This window comes from Asparagus officinalis, chromosome 7 (assembly GCF_001876935.1).
Source record: "Asparagus officinalis chromosome 7, Aspof.V1, whole genome shotgun sequence".
In the NCBI taxonomy this organism is placed as follows: Eukaryota; Viridiplantae; Streptophyta; class Magnoliopsida; order Asparagales; family Asparagaceae; genus Asparagus; species Asparagus officinalis.
This window is the reverse complement of record NC_033800.1, coordinates 73,186,650-73,203,355: the sequence shown is the minus strand read 5'-3', so window position 1 is coordinate 73,203,355 and position 16,706 is coordinate 73,186,650. Positions and strand designations below refer to the sequence as shown.

Genomic DNA, 16,706 nt, shown 5'->3' with positions numbered 1-16,706 from the left:
AACAATTAAAACGTAACATTAACAATTAAACCGGTAACCTTAACAATTAAACCCATAACCTTAACAATTAAACTGTAACATTAACAATTAATAAACCGTAACCTTAACAATTAAATTCGTAATCTGAAAGTAAGGTGTAGTTATACTCAATATATATACCAGACCCGACCTAGTTTATTAGAATTAATTAATCACATTTTCTCACAATCGTTTGCAAGAACTGTAACGAGATATGCTGAGCCTAGGAGGTAGAAAGTTAAATTTCGGTTTACGGTAGTATCTAATTATGTCAAATAAAGCACACATCAAACTGAGGAGCACTGATTTTATACATTTGTTATGGTATGAGTGCATTAATCATTAATATTATAAGGTGCCCAACTTGTGCCATATTAGGGAAATACCAACAAAAAGGATGGGGTAGAACACAAACTTCAATCTCAACTATTATCAAAATTTTCTCATCACAGCCCTACACCCTCATCCTACCAAACTCCGAAGAAGACATAACCGGAGCAGCCGAAACAACAAACTGGCTCTCCAATAACCTCCAACCCCTCCTCCCCACCGGCGTCGAACCCAACCTCCTCAACCTCGCCCTCGCCGGCCACAGAAGAGGCGGCCACTTCTCTCTCGCCCTCAGCCACGCACAAACCGCTCCCAACTTCTCCGCACTCATCGGCGTCGACCCAGTCGTCGGAACAAGCAAAACCGCCCAAACCCCTCCTCAAATCCTCACCTACAAACCCTCCTCCTTTGAGCTAGGGTTTCCGGCGGTGGTGATCGGGCCAGGGCTCGGCAGCCAGAAGAAGAATTTCCTATTTCCAGCTTGTGCACCTGATGGAGTCAGCCATAATGAGTTCTATAGGGAATGCCAGGCTCCTTGCTATCATTTTGTGATATCGGACTTCGGCCATGTCGATATGGTGTATGACAACGCGCCGAAGATATTTAGATGCGCATGCAAGAATGGGGACGGTAACTGCAGAGATCTCATGAGAAGGAGCATTGCAGGGACTGTTGTTACCTTTCTGAGAGGCTGCTTTGAGGACCAAAAGGGAGATCTCAGAGTGATCCTTGCTGATCCTCAGTCTGCTCCAGCTAAACTAGACCCTGTTTCGTGCCGCGGGAGCTGAATAACAAAAACAAAGGTGCCAATATTTGGTATCTATAACTACTACTACTACTACCAACGAAAGCTTTTACTCCAATTTGGGGGTATGCTACCTCCGCCGAGTCAGCTATTATCATATCCACCTCTTAAGTGTTAAATACAGTGTATTCGTAACTTGAACTAGAGGAGAAAAAAAGGAAAGGATATTACTTCTTATATACATTAATATGATAACTAAGTGTCATATTATTCGCGAATAGGAGCAGTTGTTGCAAGGGTTTCATCATTCTTTGATCGATTGAAAGATTTCTGAGGCTCAAGGGCGGGCATATATGCTGCTGTGGACTTCTGAAAAACATCGACGGAAGCCTTCTCAGGATCACGAGGGCTCACCAGTTTTTTCTCGACATCTTCGAATTTGGCCGTAGCCCAAGGTGCTGTTCCTACATTTCCAGCAGGATTTGGTGCATCGATAGTCAACGAGGAGATGGCATCACCAGATGCGTACCAGGAATGACCACAGGCTTGGCATTCAAGCTGGATCGTTTTGAGGGAAGAATATTAGAAAGAGATTAGCAAAATAAAATGATAAACTTCAGAAACTCAATATTTTTAGGGAGTTATGCACAAAACTACAACAAACTTTTTTTCCAGATGGTAGGAAGGCCAAGTTATCACGTACTTCAAGTGTATTTTAAGTATGTTTTGATGATAATTAGTAACTAGGATTTAAAAAGGTCCTAGCTACCAAACTATTCTTCACGCTTCCTCAGATGAAACTGAATCTCCCTCAACAATAAAGTTATCATGGAAAAACATTTAAAAAAACAAAAAGAACGAAGTACTTGGGTCATGTTAACAAGGGGAAGTGAAATGGGAAAAATAACAAAACAAAACAAGCTACCATGGCTAATAAGCTATTGTTATTATGGTCAGTATGAAATGAATCTGAAACCCACAAAAGAAAAAAGGAAAAAGGGGGAAAAGATTAGATGACATAATAAGCTAAATATAACATTTAAATACTACTTAGGATAAACAGAGGTATCCAGTAAGTGAACTATTTATTGACACTTCCTTAGATGGAACTGCATTTTAGTCAAGAACTAAGTTATCAGCGATAACAAATCTCTACAACTAAAAAAGACCGATAGATGGCTTACGTCATTTTGCAAGGGGAATGGACCCGGAAAAAAGTTGAAAAAAGAAAAACCACCCAAGTTACCAAGGACAGTAAGCTATAGTGCTATTTGGTGTCAGTATTGGCAATAAGAGTGAGTTTCCCCGATAAACAGCCAGTAATATCACAAAAGGGCACAGACCTGATAACGATTCCCATGTCCTCCAGCATGGATGATATCTGTCACAGCTACTCTCTTTTCTGTGCATCTCGAACATCGAGCATCAGTCATCTATTTTCACAGTTAAAATTAAACATAATCAATCCCTCTTGTTACCAAATAATAGCACACTCCACCTAAACAAGCTTCCAGTTTTTTATTTGAACAAGTGATAATTGCAAGGACATATCATTTATATTAGAATAAAATGGGACCAGTTACAATGAAGCAGACTATGATTAAAAAGTAGGGGATAAAAACCTGAATGTGTTCTGACTTCTCAGGTTCCTTTGTTGTTTTCTCATCTGCTGTCCGACCTTCCTGCAAAGATCAAGAGTGGTGGTAACTGGTAAGTTCGACAACTAACACATGCTAGGTAAAAATAGGATATGAAAAAAGGTCACACTGAAATGTCTAAGGCTTATTCACCTTAAACCACAGTGCTAATAGTACCCCAAACATAAACATGAATCATGTATAATAATGGATCACAATATAAACAGAAGAGATGATGCCACAGTAACAATAAGTGTAAATTGGCCTAGTCTTCATAATAAAACAGAAAAAAAAAGCATTCAACAACAAAAGTTATCCAATCTTTTTGAGAAGATTGTGGTTATATGAATCTCTTTTTCATTCATTCAGTACTATTTTCTGTCATATTTTCCCTTATGGTAACCATTATCCTCTTGTGCTATATATTTTGCAATCAATAGGGGGGAAAGTTACTAACATGCCCCAATACCATCATACTTTCAGTATATCATATTTTAGAGTAAGATATTTAAGATATAAAAATATCTTGCATATGCAACATTATTACAGACGTCGTTTATGCATGCATAAATGTACAGCTTACATATATACCCCCACAGCTTTGAGAGATACAGCCTAAATTTTACAATAATGCAATGCTAAACATGACACTTGGACATGGTTAGATGTCTTAATTTAGTAAGATTATGATTTCAAAATTTCAGCAAATCAGATAATTGAAATATATATCTCAATATCACAGGTGTCTTGGACATTTTATACTTCAAACCCAAGCAGTGATTCCATAATAAATGCCAAAAAGTAACGTGATGCAATAGAACTCTGTACTACTATTTACTCAGCAGTGGAGTACTGTTAACTATTCTAATCAGATAAACAAAGTAAAGCTTTTATAAATATGAAATCAGAATCACCTGCATCACATCAGAACTAAAGGTAGGATGTTGACGTGATTAACACTTTTTATGCCAAAAAAAAGAGTTCAGGAAAAAAAGGCATACCTTTAGTTCGTTTGGAGACATGCTAAGAATAACTGCAGGATCCAACTCCTTCTTCAGTAAGCGTCTAGCTAATAATGCATTATTCTGCATGTAAATGGTTTAAACATCATCAAACTTTTGGGACCTAAAAATGAACTTTAAAATGTTACTGCTTCCGTGCAAAGTAAATTATTTTCTAGACTCTGCATACTTGTGTTTTGATTGACAACTAATTATTTGTTGTATGTAGAGAATTAAACACATCTACAGAAATATTGAATATAGTGATAACAGGAACAAGAATGCTAATGATATTATTAAAATAGGGTAGAAGACTCCGGCATGAGTATAACTACAGAATTCTGAGGGAGCACGAATATGAAATTTATCTATGCAAGAAACAAAATTAGGGTATATCAGAAAGATACATATGTGGGTTATTTCTCATGAGTCATTGAGATTGCTGCTTTTTACTGTTCCAGAAACTGCTAAAGGACCATAAGTCTCATTGACTTCAAGATCAAGAGTTCTTTGTATGGTTAGATGATAGGAGTAAAAAATAGGTAGTAATTGAGTAAGTGAAACGCATCAGATGCAACTACAATATGAACCCAACCAAACCAAAGTTGTTGTTTACAGGGTATAAGTAAAACTATATCGTGTATTGTTATAGTTTCACAACAACAACAACAAAGCCTTTATCCAAAATGTTGGGGTTGGCTACATGAATCATATTCTTCCATTCCATCCGATTTTTGGCCATCTCTTCCGTAAGTTGACCATTATCATATCATTTTTAAAATTGCTTCTAACCAAGTTCTCTTAGGCCTACCTCTATATCTCTTTTCCCCACTAAATATAATATTATCATTTTTCCTAATTTAATGACCAAACCACCTTAATTGATTCTCTCATTTTATCTCAATAACAACCTCTAATTTATTACGAATGCCCGTATTTTCTTATCCTATCTTTTAGTGTATACCCACAAGACCATCATAACATTCTCATTTCTACTTCACTCATTTTTTACGCATATTCTTTATTTGTCCAACATTTTAATCCATAAAGCATTGTTGGTCCTATAACCGTCCTATAGAATGTTCTCTTCAGTCTCATGGGTATTCCATGATCATATAAGACTCCCGAAGCCCCACTCTATTTCAACCATCTCAATTTGGTTCAATGGACAATATCATCCTCAATTTCACTATCACTATGAATTATTAGTCCTAAATAATGAAAGTGATTACTTTTGAATGTTTCTTGACCACCAATATGTACTATAAGTTTTTTTTCACTTTTACTAAAAATGCATTTCATATATTCTTTTTTTTGTTTTCCTATAACCTTTCGTTTTGAGAGATTGTCTCCACTTCACTACTATATAAATTATCACTTCTCTAATCTCTAATCTTGTCAACAAATACTATATCATCAGCAAAACACATACACATTGGGACTTCCTCCTGAATATATCTAGTAAGTTGGTCTATAACTAATGTAAAAAAAAAGAATTTAAGACTGACCCTTGATATAAATATATATAATAATAGGAAATGATTTAGTCTCTCATTAATTTGTTCTTACTCTAGTTATTATTCTATCATACATCTCTTTAATTATATCAATATATATATTAGGTATGTGTTTTTTCTTTAAAACTCGCATTACCTCTCTATGCACTCTATCATAAGTTTTTTTAGATCAATAAAGACCATATGTAGATTTTTTTTTTCTCCTCTCCATCTCTCTCCAAAAAAAAAAATCTCAATATATGAATAGGTTCTATAGTTAACCTCCCAAGCATAAAACCAAATTGGTTTTTAGATACACTTGTGTCTTTTCTTAGTATTTCCTCAACTATTTGTTCCCAAAGTTTCATTATATGACTCGTAAGTTTAATACTACAATAGTTTCAGCAACTTTATATCACCTTTATTCTTATATATCGGCATGAAAATACTAATCTTGCACTCATCGGGTATTCTCTTTATCTCAACAACCTAACCTTATTAAATAATCTAGTCAGTCGTCGTAAGTTTATACCTCCAATACATTTCCAAACTTCAATATGAATATCATTCGATCCTACAGCTCTTCCACTTTTCATTTTCTTTAGAACATATTTAATCTCATTAATCCTAATTTTAGACAATTTCTATCATGCACTATATAATCAAAATCTTTATGTTGTTCACCTATTTGGTTACCATTAAACAACTTATGAAAGTAACTCCTCCACCTTTTTTTTATTTCCTTGCTGGTTACTAGCACTCTTAGATCTTCACTCTTGATACATCTAAATTATCTGAGTCCCGACTCTTCCTTTCTCTCATCTTATCAAGCTTATATATATATATATATATATAACAACTTATGAAAGTAACTCCTCCACCTTTTTTTTATTTCCTTGCTGGTTACTAGCACTCTTAGATCTTCACTCTTGATACATCTAAATTATCTGAGTCCCGACTCTTCCTTTCTCTCATCTTATCAAGCTTATATATATATATATATATATATATATATATATATATATATATATATATATATCTCGTAGTGGGAGAAGACAAGATTCTACGTGGAAATACACTTTACTTATGGATGAAGGAAACGCCAACAAGCACAAGTGCATATTTTGTAACAAGATCACAAATGACGATATATCAAGACAAAAGGAGCATCTTATTTGGGACAAAGAGAAAATACAAAAAGGTTTCCTTTGTCAAAAAGCCCCTCCCGATGTAGTTGAAGAGCTAAAGAAGTATGAAGAAAGGCAAGAGAGTGCTAGAAGACAACAAGCTACTGATGATTACCTTCTGGAACTTGGAGATGAAACTAGGGTAGAGATCGATGAAAATGAGGAGCTTGAAGAGGAGCAACTACAAGCAACTAGAGACGAGGAAAAAGGTATGCTAGCTCCTACTCATAAATCGTCTTCCATAACGACAAGGAGAACTTTGGGCTTGAATAGTGTGGGATCTTCCACAAAGATGAAGGGGCCGATGGATGCATTTCTCACCTTTGATCACACATTAGAGGTTGCTAAGGATAATAGAAGACGCAAGTTGAGGCAAATGTGTATCGATGAAAGCCTCAACAAAGATGCAATAGCTAAAGTGCATTAAGACATTACTCGTTAGTGGTATCAAGCCGACAAACCCTTTAATGCAGCATGGCTTAGGTCATTCAGAATTATGTTGAAGCTCATAGGAGCTTTTGGGCCTAACTTACCGCTTCCAACATTCCACCACTTAAGAGAGCCTTTGCTCAAGAAGGACAAGAAATACACCGAAGATTTGATGAAACCTCATAAAAAGGTGTGGACCACCAAATGTTGTTCTTTCATGTCTGATGGTTGAAGTCACCGGAAGGATAGGTCATTATTTAATTTTCTCACAAACTCTCCTCTTGGTACGATATTTCTTTCTTCTATTAATGCTTCCGATGAGATTAAGACGGGTGAAAAGATGTATCAGATATTTAATGAGCAGATTAAGCTGATAGGATCTCAAAATGTTGTGCATATTGTTATAGATAATCATTCTAGTCTCTAGTCTCAAGCTAGCAGGTAAAATTTTAAATATTGAGTTTATTCTCATTATGAGTAATTTATGCTTGTTCTTCAATTCTGATCATGATTTTAATTTTGATATAGAAAAATTGTTGGAGACTAAATATCCTCATTTATATTGGACCATATGTGTTGCTTATTATATCAATTTTATGTTGAAGGATATTGATAAACAACCATCTGTGAAGTCGACCTTGAGTTAAGATATGGAGTTGACGGGATTCATCTACTCACATGAGTGGGTTTTGAAATTGATGAGAGGTCAGACTAACTACAGGGAGCTCCTCCGACCGGCAGTGACACAATTTGTCACTTCCTTTATCACTTTGTCCAGCATCCACAAACAAAAAAGCAACCTTAGGAACATGTTCAGTTTGGAGAAATGGAAACAAAGTGGGCAAGAGATCCGAAGAGCAAATCAGCGGAGAGGATAGTTCACATGCCTTCTTTCTAGAATAATATTATTCGTATTATTAAGCTCACTGCACCTCTTGTTCGTGTTTTGAAGCTTGTTGACAGTGAGAAGAGGTCTGCTATGGGTTACACTTATGAGGCGATGGATAGATCGAAGGAAGCTATTGCAAAAGCCTTTAATGATGACGCAAGAAAATATGCGCTTGTTTTTTAGATCATTCATAAGAGGTGGCAAGATCAGCTTCATCAGCTTTTGCACGCTATAGGATATTATCTTAAGCCTGTATTTTTCTATGATCACCCTAATATACAAGGGGATGATGAAAGGTCTTTATCAAATCATTGAGAAGATGGTGCCCATCAATGAGCAAGACAAGGTTAACAAATAGCTAGATATATACAAGAGAAATTGGAAAAAGAAGTCTCCAGGTAAATATCAATAATCTATCCCTCAATTCACTATGTGTTCCATAGAAAATAAAAATACGCTGCGGACACTATCTAATAATCTATATTGACAGTTGATTGGTGGGAGTCTTACAGTGTATCAGCTCTATAATTGCAAAAGCTTATTGTAGAAGTCCTTAGTCTTACTTGTAGCTCCTCAAATTGTAAAAGAAATTAGAGTACTTTTGAGCAAGTATGTTGAGTTTCTTTTAATACAACAAAATTGATTCATTCCTTTTTAAAAATATAGTATATTGAATTGATTACTTTGTATGAATTACTAATACACAACAAAAAGATAAATAGATTGATCATAAAAGGTTGCAAGATCTTGTATACTACATTTACAACTAAGCTTTGAAGGAGAGATTTGACTGTAGAGATGTCATTGATCTGATCAAGTTGCTTGATATAGATGAAAGCAACGATGCAGAAAATAACTTGGTCAAGGGCGAGGATGATCTTACATTTGGTGTTGTAGGAGATGCAATGGGAGCTGAGGATGATGATGCTAGATATTTAAGGTTGACAAGTAGGGGTCGGGGATCTTCGAGTGGTGGTGGTTCATCATGGAGGAGGGAACCGGTTTCAGAGTCAAAAGAAGAAAAAGAGTTTAACGAAGAAGAGGAAACTGAGGAGGATATTCCCCATGAAATGGATGATGCTGATGTTGAGGAGGAGGATTGGAATCATTAGACTATTATCTTGCTACTTATTTGCTTTGTTTTAGTAGAATACTTAATTTTCATCGATATTAGTGAACTTCTTGGGTGTGTTGACTAAGACTCTATTTATGACTTTGGTAGTTTATATTATTTATTTTGAGTCATTGACATCTTTTTTTATGTGAAGTTTCATAGCCACATGTTTCTTTATGCATGTTTGTTTATCCAGAACAATTCTGTGTGTGTAGTGCGCCTCGCTTCACTCAGGTGCGCGCATCACATTGTGCATGTACGCGTAAACTAACTTGCACCCACATTGCACCTTGCGCATTGATAACACTACCTTGGATTCCAACTTCTTATAGAAATTCTCATAAGTCTTATATTTAGTCTCATTATCCACGTTCTGTGCTTCCTTCCTTGCTGATTTATACTTCTCAAAAACTCAAAGTTTTCCTTGCTCCTACATTTTTTCCATATTGATATAAGTTCACAAATGGATGAAAAAAATTGGTTGTTAAAGTTACATGGGGACACGTCCATAGGCATGAAAAACATGTGTACGCAAAGTAGGCCACTAAACACGGACAATTACAGAGTTGTTTGTCCACAAAATGATGTTTAATAAAATCTCTTAGCAGACAAATACCAGAAGATCAGGAAACTTTTAATATTCATATTAGATGTTTCAATCAAATGTAAGTAATAAAACTATTCCTTTCATGTTTCAAGTTACATATGATGACGAAAGTACTGCATGCAGAAAATGTACCATAGAGGAACAAGGCATGTTTCGCAGTTTCAGAGGTAGTGTATGCGGGCGCATGCCACCACATGAAGATTACTTGCAAACCATTGTGCAAGCATTAATGAAACTAGAAGTGTGATTATTTAACAAAAAAATATGAGTCCAACTCAGGTGAAAAAGAACGTAAAAAAGATTTAAAGGAAGTGTTTTCTTCCAAAGAGACATAAAGCAGTTACTCTAGTAATTGTCGATATGTGGCTGCAGGAACTTGCAGGAAGCTCCATACAATTAATTTCTGGGTCTAGATTAATGAATAAATATCATACTCCTAGTAACAGTAATAACGACAAACTCTTTACCTTAAAATTAAAAACTAACTGCCTCATCTTCTGGTTATATTTCTGAAAATCAGAACCAAGGGTTTCATGTGAAGCCTTCTCGAGTGCGGTTATTGACGCTACAGCTGAATCTGGCCAGCAAAAACTTTCACAAGCCTGGAGGTCATAAATAGGACAAGGATCAAGATTAACATAAATAATAAATTAATGAAACATTAATAAAAATTGAGATCAATAATACCAGTACAACCACAAAAAATGTGATAGAAGAATAATGCATTGATTCGAGAGGACTCTCAAAGACCTGGATGATAAATGGAAATAAAATACTGGTATAAATGTAAATAATACATGATACAATGTGATGTGGATTATGAAGTTCGCAGACTTTATTTTCATTATCTTCACGAAAAAAGCAAGCATCCGCATATATCCTATTTTCCGTAGAACATGATAAATTATGTGATCCCGAACTCCACATAGTTGTTCAAAGAAGAATTTTTCAAAACAGACCCACTTTAACTTTTTTTTCTTAAAACCGACCCGTTTTTTTTTTATTTATCAAAACCGACCCGATTTTGTAATTAACAGATTAATCACATTCCTAAACAGTCGGGGTTGGCAACCCCGACTATTTAGGACATTAATTTTTAGGGTTTAAGGCTTCTAATTAGGGTTTAACACCTTCCTAAATAGTCGGGGTTGCCAACCCCGACTGTTTAGGATGGTGATTAAGCTGTTAATTATAAAATCGGGTCGGTTTTGATAAATAAAAAAAAACGGGTCGGTTTTAAGAAAAAAAAGTTGAAGCGGGTCTGTTTTGAAAAATTCTTCTTGTTCAAATGTCATTCTAATGAGTATCAGCTGAAACATTGTTTCTGCATAATGCAAGAATCTGATACTGAAAACACAAGCAAGCAATTCATAATTACCATCATACTGGCTTCCCTAAAGAAATGGGTCAATCCATCAGCGCTATTAAAAGTTACAAGCTCCATAAAACGACTGCACAATAATCTATGGCAAACAGTCAATTTGGTTTACAATATTTACAACCCTTTGTAAGCTGATGTAATGTATAATAAACTTGATCATTAATTTAAAACTGAAAAAGAAATTATTATCTAAGCTAGTATTCAACTAAATTAATCCAATTCTGACTCCTAAATAAATTAAAGAAGTACACTGAAGCACAAATTGAGGTAAAAAAAACACCTTCCTTTTGATAATCAAGCATTAGACCATCTCAACAGCACAATTGACGAACAAAATATGAGCTTCCAAGAAAATAAGGTCCACATCAGTTCTCCCTAATTTGGTTTTCCCTTTAACTTGTCTCCTACTATTGTCACTTTTAGTTCAGCTGGTGCAGCTTAAATTTTCGAGCTTAGCTTATAGTTTCGACATCTACTTCTATTAATTTGTGCTAAGTGTTAGTCCTAAAAGCAGAAACAAGGTTATGATTTCAACTATCAACATAAATAAGCTATTGAATTTAAATTTATAAGGGATGTCTTAATAATTCACTTTCACTGCTTAAATATAGTTATTTAAACACTAGGGCAATTGCTAGATTTCAATAAGGCTAAAGAAATTTTCCATTTCCACTTATTAATATCAACCCCCATTTTCGTACTGCAGTCTTCCCTTGATGTAGGTAGATGTGCTTACAAGTTTTTTCCCCCAAAAATGGTAAACATGTACTTTATGATCTTCCAGGACTAAACAGAAAGAAAATGAGGCTGTTAATGAAGAATGACTGCTTACATCTTGTCTCTTTTCCACATCAGTGTTGCCATTTGCACGATAAGTTGACACAGCAGTGCCATCCTTCTCTCCATTCTCTTTTGATGTGTTCTCACCATTCTCCTTTGATGCATTCTCTCTGTTCCCTTTTGATGCATTCTCTCCATTCTCTTTTGGTGCATCTTCCTTCGGATTACATGCTTGCCGAATTCCTTGCAGAAGTTTCTCTAACCATCTATCACGATATGAATCACCAGTCAATGCTTTGAATTTTGCTAAAATCAGGTAGTATACTGAAGCATCGCTTGGACAGCTAGCAGGTGTTTCAGCTCTAGGAGATTTTATAGATGCCCCGTCAGCCCTGGAAGTATCAATTGGAGGCATATTTTTTCTCCTAAGGTTCCATTTACTTATTGGCTGATCACAGCGATCTGCAGGTGCATCTTCAGGTACAACATCTGGAAGCTCTCCTAGACGTTCCATTGTTTTGTTAACAAGTTGGTTTAACTCATCCTGCTTACAGTCCTCGTAGTCTTTATCAGTTAATTTAAACAGTTTTTTCTCAACGGTGTCATAAACCTTCTGTACTATAAATCCTGGATGCTGCGATCGAACTGGTAGCTTCTTATTTAATGGAACAAAATGGACAATGCATCTATGCATAACAGATTCGGCAGGTACATCATCCAGATGGAAGCTATAGAAAAGTTCTCTTGTATCTCGTGCTTGATAGTACCCGCCTCCTTTTTTGGCAGCTTCTTCAGGACGGTAAAACCATTGTCCAGTAACCATCAAGCCATTGCCTGAATCTGCTATGTCCTATTGCAACAAAGAAATAACTTTCATAAACAATCAAAAGCTATAAGTATTATTAAAAAAAAATTGATTCCACAAGATAATAAACAAAGGTATGAGAACGAGCTTCTTTCAATTGCAGATACTTTCAGATGTTTGAACCAATCTTTTTGAATCCCTTACAGGGCCAGTCAAATTGATTCTTTCCAGCAGCTTGATACCACAAGGTATAACAAGAAACTTGTGTGAGGTAGTGGAAATGTGTTGCATACAGGGCCACTGTGATGAAAGAATATCATGTCCAGAAGCCAAGAAGAACTAACATTCATTTCCAAGAAAGACTAACCACGCTCAGGTAAACTGAAAATAAATATGTCGACATTTTTAAAAGCAGTTTTTTCAAAAAATTGAAAACAGGCCATTTTCAGCAAGGGGAATGGAATTACAAGGAGAAGACGATGCAAAAATTAAGAATGATACAATTTACATCATTGGATGTATCGTGGGAAGCTTCAAGAATTTTATACGACAATATTGAACACCCCATTATGTTTCCAAGAGAAGCTCTGATACAAGTTAATATATCTTAAAACACAAAATCATAAAAATGTATAGTTCAATTGTGGACTGTATAAATCTGCCATTTGATACAAATAACATTTTTTTTCCTTATGGATATTAAGCCTCCAAAATATATGTCATTTTACACTACAGATCGCAATATTTTTCCCTCTAAGTATTTATAAATGTTAATCTCATTCAAACTTGGAATCTAATATGGGTGTGTCTGTGTGCGTGTTTGTATTTTGACAATTCCCTATCCATAAAGGTTAAAGCAGTGAATTTATTTAACTATGTCCTAAACATAGAACAGTGACCATACTGGTACTAACCCATTCCTGAGACTCAATAAGATGATATAAATTTAAGAAACAAAGGGATGGAGGAGTGAAATAAAAAACAAGTACAAGTAGATGTTCTTTATTGTGTATCCAATCCAGAAGAGACTAACATTGTTTACAAGGAAACACCAATTAAAAACAAGTGAAAGAAAAGCTTGAACACGATAACTTCTTCATCTCCAAAATATTTGAACTCTAGAAGCTTAAATAACAACAAACAAAGGCGTGCAAATTTCAATTATTGAAATACTAGTTCACCTTTATTATTGCAACATATGGCTTCTCATCCTCAGACTCAGGAGATAATAACACCGGATCTTCCTGCATCAAATAAGTAAAAGATATATATAAAGCCTTATCATCCTTTTCCTCCACAAGGTTTACACAAAATATAATGAGGTAAAACATCAGAATTACTCAAACAATTTTTACACCCCTACATTCTCCTCGAACATCAAATCTAAATCTCCATCTTTCCTCATGCAAATTAAAGCACATAATGATATTACCAACAAGTACAAAATCAATCAAAATTAGGAAAAGTAAACCCTAGGGAAATTGATCTTACGAGCTCAAACACGTTGCCCTCGTACTCGAAGGAGGAGTAGTGCGTCTTCCTCTTCTTCCCCTTTCCCGAAACCCTAATGGGATCTCCGATCGGGACCGCCTGCGTATCCTCCTCCTCTACGTTCTCCTCCGCCTCCTCCTCCTCTCCTCCCCCATCTCCGCCTTCCTTCGTCTCTGATTTCTCCTCCCCGTCGTCGGCGCCGGAGTCTTTTTCGTCGTCGGCGGCGGCTCGAACGATCTTCTTCTTTCTAGAAGATTTCCTCTCCGTTCTCGTCTCGTTCACGTCCTCCGCTTCCACGCCGCCGTCTCCACCGCCATTTGGCCGTGATTTCTCGTCGTTTCCGTCGCCGGCGACGTCTTCGTCGTCGTCGTGTCGAAGGATCTTCTCCTTTCGGGACGATCTCTTTTTGGGCTCGTCCTCGTCGGAGCTCGTCGAAACCTGAGAAAATCGCCGCTTTCTCACCATTTCACCTTTTTCGAGATTTTTTTTGAGGGATTTCCCCTTTTGTCTCCAACGGCGGGGAATTTTGGGATTGTATTTGTAAGGAGCCCTGAGTGTGGCTGAAATGCCGAAAAGGCCAGTGAAGTTGGGGGCCGTTCGGCCCGTCCCCTTTTCTGCAGGGGTGTTTTCGTAGTAAAACAAATAGTTGTACACGTCGAACGGTACCGCCACCCTTGTGAAAGATAAAACAAAAGGACGCGCTAAATCCATTATTTAAATACTTTTTTTTCATAAAATATAAGAACACATTTTCAAAATAAACTCATTCAAACTTTTAAACCCAAGAGTCCACTCATATCCGAACTTTATTACCAAAATCGACCTACTTTCTCGTCACGTCAGCCTCGTGGCCAGAAAATAGGTCGATTTTTTTTTAATCGCGATCCTAATTAGTCGGGTTTGCCAACCCCGACTAATTAGGAGCTCGCCCGCATCTTTTTTGGTCGTTAGGGGCTAAACAAGTCGGGGTTCGAAACCCCGACTAATTTGGGGATTGCATAAAATGGTCAGGGTTAGGAACCCCGACCATTTTGTAAAAGCCTAATTTGAAATGGTTCAGGTTCCCAACCCCGACCATTTAGCAAAGACTCATATGGCGGAGGGACTAAGTCAAAATGGGACTCAAAATGGGACTAGGTTATGGAATAGTCGATATGCTTACATTCAGAATTAGGAGTTGAGGGAGGAGGCTTAGTGATGGAGAGAGTCGATGCACCTGACCTAGATGTGTACTTACGGTGATATTGGGGGATTACTCACCGATGGATATTTCGGGAGAACAGAAGCACCTAAGGAGTACATGCCGAGAGGTCCAGTTGAGAGAGTTGGTAAGTGTATAGGCAAAATATACAATTATTTTATGATTATTATTTTATTATCATCCACTTGCTAATAACCCTCTTTCGCTTTTTATCTTATAGGTACAAGAACTCGATGAGGTTGCTTCTATTGCACATGATGCATTGAGAACGACTACCGAGCTAGGGGCGAGGAGCGTGTTCCTTCGCATCATAAGAAAGATTCAGTCCGCTCTTAGGAGGACGCGTGATGTGAAACGTGATGGACGTGAGGAATGTCTCATAGGGTACGAACGTCGACGGATCTGAGGACACACGAGAGCATGCTCAAGTCGTGCACATGATGAAGCAGGAGGCTCACAGAAAAGCTCAAGCAGATGTTCGCAGCAGGTTTAAGTCGATGAGAATGTCATGCGCTCACAAGTTCACACACAACCGAACGTTAAGATCATTCGAGCTCATGTTGAAGGTAAACGGGGAAGGGGGAGAGGAAGAAGAGGGAGAGGGAGGGGGAGAGGAAAGGGAGTTCTAAATATTTGTTAAATTTCGATATACTTCATACGATGTTTATGTTTGGAATTGAATGCTACGTTTGAATGTTACGTATCCGATTGTTTATGGATTTTTAATAAGTGAAATGAATGTTACGTTTGAAATTGATTATGGATTGGTATGTGTTTATTTGTGTTTGAAAATATATGTGTTTATTTGTGTTTGAAATTGATTATGGATTAATATGTACCAAGAGTTTGTGTTAAACTTGTGGATTGATATGTATCAGCAGGAGTGAGATTTTTCAGCTGAGTGTGTGGACTGGAGGGTCTCTGTCATATGGTCGAGGTTAGGAACCCAGATCGTTTCTGGTGTGGGGTGGTCACTCTCTACTAAATGGTCAGGGTTGGGAAACCCGACCATTTCGAATTAGGCGTTTCGAAATGGTCAGGGCTGGGAACCCCGACCATTTTTGCAAACGCTAAATTAGTCGGGGTTTCGAACCCCAACTAGTTTATGTGCCAAATTACAGAAGCGTAGCGGGCGAAGTTCTAATTAGTCGGGGTGGGCAACAACGACTAATTAGATCGCGATTAAAAAAAATCAATCCACTTTCTGGTCAAGAGGCTGACGTGACGAAAAAGTAGGTCGATTTTGGTAATAAAATTTGGAGTGGGTCGTTTTTTGGGATTAAAAGTTTGAATAGGTTTATTTTGAAATTTTGTTCTAAAATATAATTGGAGTATTATTATTCAAACACTAATAATAAGTATCAGTTAATGCCACCATGTTTCTTGTTAATTTCCCTCGCGTAAAAAGGCCAGAAGTTGTTGAAATAAAGTCCCTATTGTTATTTTTCAACACACAGAATATAGTCCCTACTGTAAAATTTCGTGTGCTGTTTAGTCTCGTTTGTGATGCGTCCCAAGACAAGATAAAAAAATTACAGTAGACAGCGGACAACCAGTGTAAAACTAAGTAGAATCTATATGGAAAATTTCCTATA

The 16,706-nt window shown here is 36.7% G+C and overlaps 2 protein-coding genes across 2 annotated transcripts; one reads left to right on the top strand and one right to left on the bottom strand.

Moving 5' to 3' along the window:
* LOC109848662 (chlorophyllase-1-like) lies at window positions 327-1,217 on the top strand. Its single transcript, XM_020418285.1, has one exon. It carries the CDS (start codon window positions 345-347, stop codon window positions 1,134-1,136), a length of 792 nt encoding a protein of 263 aa, XP_020273874.1. The 5' UTR covers window positions 327-344; the 3' UTR covers window positions 1,137-1,217.
* Window positions 1,212-14,486, bottom strand: LOC109848660. The gene is made up of 8 exons (XM_020418284.1): window positions 13,911-14,486; window positions 13,601-13,663; window positions 11,667-12,464; window positions 9,921-10,055; window positions 3,732-3,815; window positions 2,716-2,775; window positions 2,437-2,526; window positions 1,212-1,651 (listed from the first exon to the last, which is right to left on the bottom strand). The coding sequence occupies exons 1-8, from the start codon at window positions 14,373-14,375 to the stop codon at window positions 1,361-1,363; spliced, it is 1,986 nt and encodes a 661-aa protein (XP_020273873.1). The 5' UTR covers window positions 14,376-14,486; the 3' UTR covers window positions 1,212-1,360.

Bases quoted from the DNA above. Each gene is read 5' to 3' on its own strand.
- LOC109848662 (XM_020418285.1), top strand. From the start codon at position 345: ATGAGTGCATTAATCATTAATATTATAAGGTGCCCAACTTGTGCCATA.
- LOC109848660 (XM_020418284.1), bottom strand. From the start codon at position 14,375: ATGGTGAGAAAGCGGCGATTTTCTCAGGTTTCGACGAGCTCCGACGAG. The intron at 10,056-11,666 runs GTAAGCAGTCAT...TATGACCTCCAG, and splicing joins ATGTGGAAAAGAGACAAGAT to GCTTGTGAAAGTTTTTGCTG. The intron at 2,776-3,731 runs GTATGCCTTTTT...TGATCTTTGCAG, and splicing joins TGTCTCCAAACGAACTAAAG to GAAGGTCGGACAGCAGATGA.